The sequence below is a fragment of the Epithele typhae genome (assembly GCF_022376455.1).
Source record: "Epithele typhae strain CBS 203.58 chromosome Unknown BXZ73scaffold_34, whole genome shotgun sequence".
Lineage (NCBI taxonomy): Eukaryota > Fungi > Basidiomycota > Agaricomycetes > Polyporales > Epitheliaceae > Epithele > Epithele typhae.
In genome coordinates, this window is record NW_025954225.1 from 172365 (window position 1) to 180544 (window position 8180).

At 59.2% G+C, this 8180-nt stretch overlaps 2 protein-coding genes across 2 annotated transcripts; one reads left to right on the plus strand and one right to left on the minus strand.

The window, feature by feature from the left end:
- Window positions 1–1257: 1257 nt before the first annotated feature.
- On the minus strand, window positions 1258–4396 carry BXZ73DRAFT_90824 (Mechanosensitive ion channel-domain-containing protein; the record flags this gene model as incomplete). Its single annotated transcript, XM_048025767.1, has 8 exons — window positions 1258–1609; window positions 1669–1893; window positions 1947–2052; window positions 2106–2140; window positions 2205–3246; window positions 3298–3373; window positions 3429–3855; window positions 4101–4396. The coding sequence occupies 8 exons, from the start codon at window positions 4394–4396 to the stop codon at window positions 1258–1260; spliced, it is 2559 nt and encodes an 852-aa protein (XP_047876502.1).
- A 657-nt stretch (window positions 4397–5053) lies between these two features.
- BXZ73DRAFT_78609 (uncharacterized protein) lies at window positions 5054–5805 on the plus strand (the record flags this gene model as incomplete). Its single annotated transcript, XM_048022905.1, has 4 exons — window positions 5054–5209; window positions 5300–5434; window positions 5546–5638; window positions 5698–5805. 4 exons carry the CDS (start codon window positions 5054–5056, stop codon window positions 5803–5805), a joined length of 492 nt encoding a protein of 163 aa, XP_047876503.1.
- Window positions 5806–8180: the final 2375 nt, after the last annotated feature.

Consider the following 8180-nt stretch of genomic DNA (forward strand, 5'->3'; position numbering starts at 1 on the left):
GCAAAATCAGTGCATTTCCTCCATTGCGATGGGAAGTTGCCGATGGACGTCGTTTGAAGGGATCCCGCCCGTTCCAACTTGTCGGTTCCCTGCGCTCGCATGTCGTAGACACTGCATCCCAATCCACATTTCTCCCATCGGTCTGCGGCGCATTCTCTGTCTGCTGCGGTTAACTGGAGATTGTCGAGCGAGACGGAGGTTCGACCTGCCGACTGTCGGTGTCGGTGCTCCACACAACTCGACGCGTCCAAGAGAAGCATCGGACAAATCCCTGTCAGAATCTTGCACCGCTCGCACCGTCATTAAGAGTCGTTCGACGAGCTACCGAAGTGGTGGCTGCCGATCTGTGAGTCGACGGCGGTTTTCGTGGGAGGCGCGCACTCCATCGACGCCCAACGAGCACCCTCCACTGTACATCCAGTCAAAAGCGACAAGCCGAGATTAATGTGAAGACATGACGGGAACCGTTCGAATGCGTGCGCTGCTCCGTAACGTCGCGCCGCCGAAGTTATGATACGTTGGAATGTTGGCAGGCAGTGGCTATATTAGTCGAGTCCCCAGTCGGCTCGCGAATGAGAGACTAACGCTTGCACACCTGGGCCTCGGCCTTGGAGACAGGATGTCCTGGATGTCCATGCGCATTCAGCGTGGATCTCTCGACCGGACTGGACGACCCGGGAATACAACATCAAGTCCTCAAATGCCCGTTCGCCAGCAGTCGACGCAAAGGCAAGGGCGGGGATGCGGAAAGCAGTTCACTTGCATGTAGTACATATCGGCGCGCACATGTCGACGCAGAAATCCCTTCGCCCAACGCTGTGGGCCAGAGCGACGAAATAGAGCGAACAACGTCAGGCAATTCATATCGCGCGAGCGGACAACAGCATGCGTCTCGGGAAGACTAGTGGGTATACGGAGTCTCGTGAGTGTATGTACTTTTTCTATATGTGCATGTGCGGGTGTGCGGCCGTATGCGTGCGGGGTGGGGGATGCGTTCTGACCGGCTGCGATGAGAGGCCCCAATCATATAACCAAGACGGAGATGTGCGTTCAGAAGGTGGAAACCAGTGAAACGCTCGCCTGCGGAGCAACGAGCAGCGAGCATGGGATAACAAAACAACGTATGCACACCAGTGTGCACGTGGGCGTTTTACGCGCCACGAAGCGACAGCAACAGAACGAGACAGAACAGCGTGGTCGTGAAGGAGGAGAGTTGTGGGTTGGAGCGGGCGACGAAGCAGCTGAGACGGCTCGCGCTCAGAAGCCGTCCGCGCCGAAGGTGCGCAGCATCGCCTTCCGGCTCCGCGCCTTGCGCGGCCGCATCCCGTTCGGGATCCCGTCCTCGCGCGGCGGCTGGAAGCCCATCCAGACCCTCTTCGCCGGCGCGGTCGCGCCCTGGTGCGGTGCAGGCGGAGGCGATGGTGGCCGCTCGACTTCCTCGTCCGCACCGACGGTGTCTACGACGTCCGGCGCGACAAACTCGCCCGTCTCTGGATCCGCGAACGCAATCGGGATCGGGGTGTTGTAGAGCGTGATGCCGAGTTGGCGGCAGTAATAGTTGACCGCGGCATGGAAGGCCGTCTTGCGCGTGTTGTGCATGCCCCAGTCCCTGTGAGATGAGGTGAGGTTCGAGGATTCAGTGCGAAAAGGAGGGCGAGGGAGACGTACTGCCAGTTGCTGTTGTACGGGATACCAATCGTGCATTCGAGGTAGCGCTGGTACTCGATTTTCTGGAGCATAATATTCGTGCTCGGCTGGAACCAGCGGTTCTCTTCGGTCTGAAGCCACTGGTTTAAGCAGCGCTCGAGCTGGTCAAGCTTCTCCATCGGTGTGCGCCAGGAGATCTGCATGGTCAAGTTCTCCGCAGTCTTGTCACTGCGACGTGCGTTTATGCTGCCAGACATTGTCTGAAAACCAAGCGACGCAGTATTTGGAAGGGCACGTACATGAACTTGTTGAACAGCTGGCTGTTGAAGTAGTACGTCTCAGTGCCATCGGCACGCGTGAAAATCGTAGCGAACAGCGTCATCTTCTTGACGACGAGGTTCTCGTCTATCGTAAAATATCAGTGACACGGATTTGGTACGGCCCACGTGAATACTTGCCATCGATGAAGCAGCGATCACCGGTGTCGTAAGGGCTGTGCGCCACGGAAATTGAGCGATCGGAGGCAGACACGACGTGTTACGACAAATGACACTTACTGCGTGACAAACAAGAACATGATCGCGTCGAATGCATTCGCCGCGGATGCCTTGAAGATAAAACTGAGACCAAGACCGATAGTGTACAAACTCGTAAGCGAGCTCTCGATGTTGACGCCGAAGATGGAGAGCGAGATGAAAAACAGGATGATCAAGGCGAACAAGAGGAGCACCGAGTTGAGCGTCAACAGGGCCTGTGAGACGTCGCGCATCGAGCGGCTCAGGAAGCGTCGCTCCTTGTACACCTTGAGGACCGTGGTCTTGATCTCCGCGCGCGATAAGTCACCATTGCCATCCTTGTCGAACACCTTGAAGGCCGCTTCGGCATCAGCCAGCTTTCCGAACGCCGGGACGAAGTCGCGTGGAATGAGGTAGGTGCGACCCGGGACCTTGAGGGCTGTGTAGATCGAGCGTGCGAGCCTCTTCGCCTCGCTCGAGGTCGACACATTCCACATAAGGCCTTCGGTGTCCTCGTCGCCGTCACCTTTGATGCCTCGCGCGTCATGGAGCATAGCCGACTTAAGGGCCTTCGCAGCCGTCGTCGCCGCTTGCTGAACCACTGCCGCAGCGTCTTCATCGGATTCCGAACGGTGGTGTCCACGGAGAGGAGAGGCAGTGTGAGGGGAAGGCGGGTAGCGGTGCTCGGAGGCGGCACCTTCGGGCAGGGGGTACTCCTGGTGCTCAGGGAGGGGCTCAGAATGTCCTTTATCATGGGAGAACCAGCTGAGACGGTTTTTGCCTTTCTTTCCGACGAGGGTAGCGTCGCGGTCTTCGACGTCGCTCATAGCACCGACATCCGGAGATCCAGAGCGAGAACCGGCACGCGAGCCCGAAGGGGTGGCCGGGCGTGAACGAGAGAAGAATTCGCCTTTATCATGGGCAGGCGTCAAAAGATTCGAGAAGGTGGGGGTCATGCGTCCATAGGAAGACTTGTGTGCGTGGCGACGCTTGGGGCGGTAGTTCCTGAGTTTCTCAATGACTCTGAGCGCCGTGGTGACCTCATCGAGACGTTCCTTGAAGGCAGTTCGGTGGAAGGAGAATGCTGCAATGAAGGTGAACATCTGTGGTGTGGACGGCAGAGTGAAACTCCTACCAATGAAGTGGGACAGGATCTTCTGAAGACAGACAACAAGGGTGAAGAAGAACAAGAACTCAATAGCTTGGTAGACCTGCATATACGTGGTTAGTGCACTCCAATACGTCTCCAGATCGTTGGATGCTCACGCGAGGGGTGTACGACGCCCTGCTCTGGCTCCCGTCGTCCATGTCGAACAGGTTGAAGATGTGGCTGAAGATAATAATCCAACTGACCCAACCACTCGCGGCGTAAAGAACGGGCTTGATGGGCCCCTTGACACTGTTGTAAAGCTCCAGGCGCGACTTGACATGCTCGCTAACATGTCCCCAAGCGAGGGAGATCACGGAGCGAATGATGACGGGGATGATGTCGACGATGAGGGCAAGGGCCCAGGAGATGGAGACGTTGGCGGCAGCCCAAAAAAGCCAGGCCTCGATGTTGTCCTTGACATACCGACGGTGGTCGGTGGGATCCTTCTTATACCATAAAAAGTGGACAAGGAGCGCTGGGGTGATGATGAGACCTGACAGGATAGTGGAGCCGATGAGAGTGGAGAACAGCAGAGTAAAGAACCTGTACCGAAATCATATTAGCAAGGCAGGGATCGACGGTAAGCGACGGAAGGCATGCCACCGTCGCTGCGGATGAACGACGCGATCGGACGCCCGGCACAGTGGTAAGACGCTCCGAAGGAGCCGGGTGCAACGCGAGCGCGAAACGATGGTGGCTGAGCGCCGTGGGGTGTGAGAGATGTAAGGGCACGAAGGGCAAGTAGAAGGGAACGGTGGAAAGAGAAGAGAAGGCGGAGGAGGACTCACTTGGCGCAGCAGCTGCGCTGCTTCTTCTTCGTGCCCATCGCCTGCTCAAACTTTGCCTCTTCGTCTACGAGGTCCTCCTCGCCACTCCAGTCGTAGTCCTGATCCGAGCCGTTGTTATCGTCATCGGAGCCAGCTACGGACGGTGCGTAGGTGTCGGCGCGTTGGAAGGTACCGGGCCTGGGAGGATGGATGTCGTCCGTATAGTGCACGGCGGTGGGCTGCTTGGGCTTGGGAGCATGCGGGTCGTGCTTTTCGTGGTGCGCGGCGTGCTTCTCCTCGTGGTCGTCACTAGCCATGTCGATCTCGGTGAGGTTGATGTCGGAGCGGGAGCGGTAGGCAGGCGACTGCTCAGGGTAAGTCTCGAGACGGACCTGGGAGGTGGAGGGGACGCGCTGATATGGGGGCGTGGGGATGGAAGTGGAGCCAACGTCGTCGTGAGTGAGAAAAAGCGAGGGATCGAGGTTACGCGGGCGCGGGTAGTGGTACGCGGGCTGGTGTTGGGTAGGGGGGGCGTCGGGCGCGGAGGCGGAGAGGTCCCGCTCGTGCTGGTCAGAAGCAGGAGACATCAGTGGGCGGAAGATTGGAGGAGTGTGCGGGAAGATGCCGGGCGGCACCCGGGGGATTTCGCAGAGAAGAAGAGATGCGAGCGAGCGACGAGGGAGGCCAAGCCGGGCTGGTGCTCGCCTCGGATGCTTAAGAGCCCCTTCGAGCGGGTGATCGTTGTGGGGACGGCAAGCGCTGCCGCCGCTTGCGCCGTCCAGACCGTGCCAGCGGTTGTCCAGACGAGACAGGGGCGGGGACGCGATGACATCATCGCCTCCTCTCCGCCTTTGCCACCTCCGTAAGCCCTCCGCGATCTCTTCCTCGAACTTGGCCCGCTGTCGGTGGGATGCTATAAATCCTGGGCTCCCAATGCCCGTCCATCCCGTTTCCCTGCACCCTAGCCGCCTACGATGCCCCTCTTCGGCCACTCCGACTCGTCCGTAAATGCCGAGGTTCGCGGCGTCGAGAAGCAAATCCACAAGGAGGAGCGCTCCGACGAGAAGAGTCTCAGTCACGCCATCGACGACCTCTCCCGTGCCGACAAGGCTCACGCGAAAAGCATCAAGGTGCGCCTACCGCCGACGTTCGCACCTTCCTGCCTCCGGTCAATTGCCCGCTAATACTCGCCTCGTTTCTCCGCACGCCGGTCTCCCCAGGCCGCTGATAAAGCCCAGCACGCGCTCGACAAAGCCGTGGCCAACGAGCACAAGACGGCCAAGGCCCTCAACAAGGCCGCGCACACGCACGACACCGCCATCGCGGACGAGCAGAGCGCAGAGAAGGCCGCTCAGGTGAGTGCCCGCTCATTTCGGGGTGCGGGCGGCGGAACGGACCGCCGCAGCCGCGCACCGTTTCGAGTTCGTTGCCCCCCAACATCTGCATCAACCTCTCGCGCTCCACAGATCCAGATGCAGCACAAGGCACGCCTCGAGCAGGACCTCGAGCAAAAACGCCAGCACCTCGAGGAGCTCCGCTCCCGCAAGGAGCAGAATGACGTGCGTGCCTTCCATCGTCTGCGACCGACCATTGACTTAGTTGGCGCGCGCGCCTACAGGCTGCTCGTGATTCGAAGTTGAGCGAATTGCACTCGCACGATTCCGCGCCTGGCGAAGTTCGCAGCGGCCCGGAAGATGCTCGCGCGACCGTCGTTGGTGATCAGTGATGGCATGTTCAGCATCTACCTGGAGTCTCAACGGACTTTGTACATTTGGATCATGGATGAGTACTGTACGAAACATCTCTGTGGTGCATAACGTTGTTATCGTCTGGTACAGCTCGGACCGTGACCGTGACAGGGAACCCGGAAAAGTCATGGTCTTTGTCATGTTCGTGCAGCGACACCTCTGGACGTCGTGTCGTAAGCGTCCGCCGGCTGTTCGCAACCAGGTCCGGGGCTTCATCTCGGTGGAGCATCACTGTCGCTGTGATCTTTTGTTGTGCTCGTGCCTGAAAGCATCTACCTCCTCGGCAAGTAAGGTGAACTTGCAGCCACGGGATAGATGATTCCGACTTTCACGCGAGCGCTGCCTATCTTGTGACACGGTTCGTCGCCGAAGAACTCCTATGGAACCATGAGCTGCTCTTGCAGAATGCTTGCTAGTAGTATTGGCATGCTTGAGACGGTTTGAATTATCTGCCATTCGAGTACGAGCCTCCCATTCGAAATGCAAACCAAAACCTTCGTCTCGGCTCGATGATCTCCAGGTGACCGCAGCAGAGAATGCGTCGCAAGACCGGTGTAAGAAGTGTGGATTGCGACGTATTGTCCACAACATGCGAGCGAACGAAAGCGGTGACTTGCGACGGGCGGGATCTCCGCAAACGGCGTCCATCGGCAGCTCTCCAGGGAGGGAATGCACTAGTTTGCCACCAGAAACCAAGAAACTCGCCGAAGACTAACCGTGAGCTGCGAGTGTTGGCGAGTTTTTCCAGAGAGATGTGGGTCAGGGGTTCGAAGTGGCTCCATGGGCAAAGCGGCATAGCACTGACCACCGTCCCTCATCTCCGTCATAAGACTGACCAGGGCTCGGGGGCACGCGGAATAGAATAGAGGGGAGGTTGGGATACCGTTCGCCAAAGGGTGGTCAGGGACGGAGTGAGAGACGGCCGCAGTCCTGTCCAGGAGGTCCAAAACCGCCGCAGTGGGCGAAAAAGACGGCGAGGTCCTGAGCGGTTTCCAGGCGTGCATGCGTGATTCCGCCGCCGCAGCTAGAAGCGAGGGAGGGGGTAGAAGCATGACTTCGGGGAGCCGGGGAGGAAGGGGGAGTTGGTTGTGGCCCGTGGGGGGGTTCGGGATGTCGGGGAGACGAGCGAGAGTGTCGGGGAGACTGTACTAGAGGTACAGTGAAGGGAAAGGGCGGGCCGGAGCGACGGGAGCGGCCGGACGATCGCTCGTGGCGAGTCGACTGCGAGCCCGCGGAGTTTCTGCCCTGCTGTGGGCGGCCCTCCTCCCGCGGCTCTTTCTGCCTCCCTTTCGTCTCACCACCTCCTGTATCCGCTCCCGTCCGGAGCCGTCGGGACGCAGGCCCTCTTGCAAGCTTGATGGACCTCGTCGCAAGGCAGAGGAGGGGGCGGGGAGTAGCATCGAGACGGCAATGCCCTTTTTCACGGCCCGCGCAGAGTTCAACTCCGCGCGTCGCTCGTGGGGCAACTGCCGTCGCGACAGCCGTTCCCCCGTTCCTCTCTCTCCGCCTCTCTCGACCCTACCGTCCCACCACGGCCGAACGGACGTGGAGGGGCAGCATGACGACATATCCAACGTGGCCGGCAACGAGCAAGACACGGCGTCGAAGCACGGCGTCCCGTAGCGGTTGGAAAATTGGCGTTGTTGGGCTGGGATATTGTTGGATGCATAGGATGCTCGGTCAATGGTTCTTGGTGCGTCCCCTGCTTACTGTCTTGAGTTCTTGTCCTTATCTTTGGTGCACTCGGCGCCCTTCTTCAGCAGGACGATGCCCTCGAAGGGCACGGACGACAAGCGGCATTATGCCCAGCCGTGTCCTATCTGGGGTTCTACTCGATCAGCAAATGACGATCACACGGGCGACATCACTGTTTCTTGAAGGTCTTCCTCGTTCTTCACTTTGATGGCTCGGACGACTTGGTTCTCGCGAACATTCTTGAGGCAATCTCTTCTGGGTATGGGCTTGAGTCTTGGACTACTTGCGTTCAGTCTTGTGCACTATGGATCACGCGCAGACTAGGATCGCGGTGGACTTGTTGGTCCAGTTGGGCCCTGGTGGGACAGGTGGTGGTACTCGTATGAGGACGCCCGATGTCGCCAACAAGGACCCATAGCCGCGCGCCTGGTCTGTGTGACTCGACTGTGGCACGTGATCGTGACAGCGGCGCTTGCTTCCCAGCTGGACTTCCCCTCAAGGCGTGCAGCTGGGCTCTGGTGGGGCAAACGACGGCCATCGAGGCCGCATGGATGGTAGCTCTGGGAGATGTGAACACGCAGCAAGCTCCGAAGGGCGGCCAAGACAGCGTGGAGACGGAACGCACCTCTGCCCAAAGACTTGCTCCAGTGGAGATCCC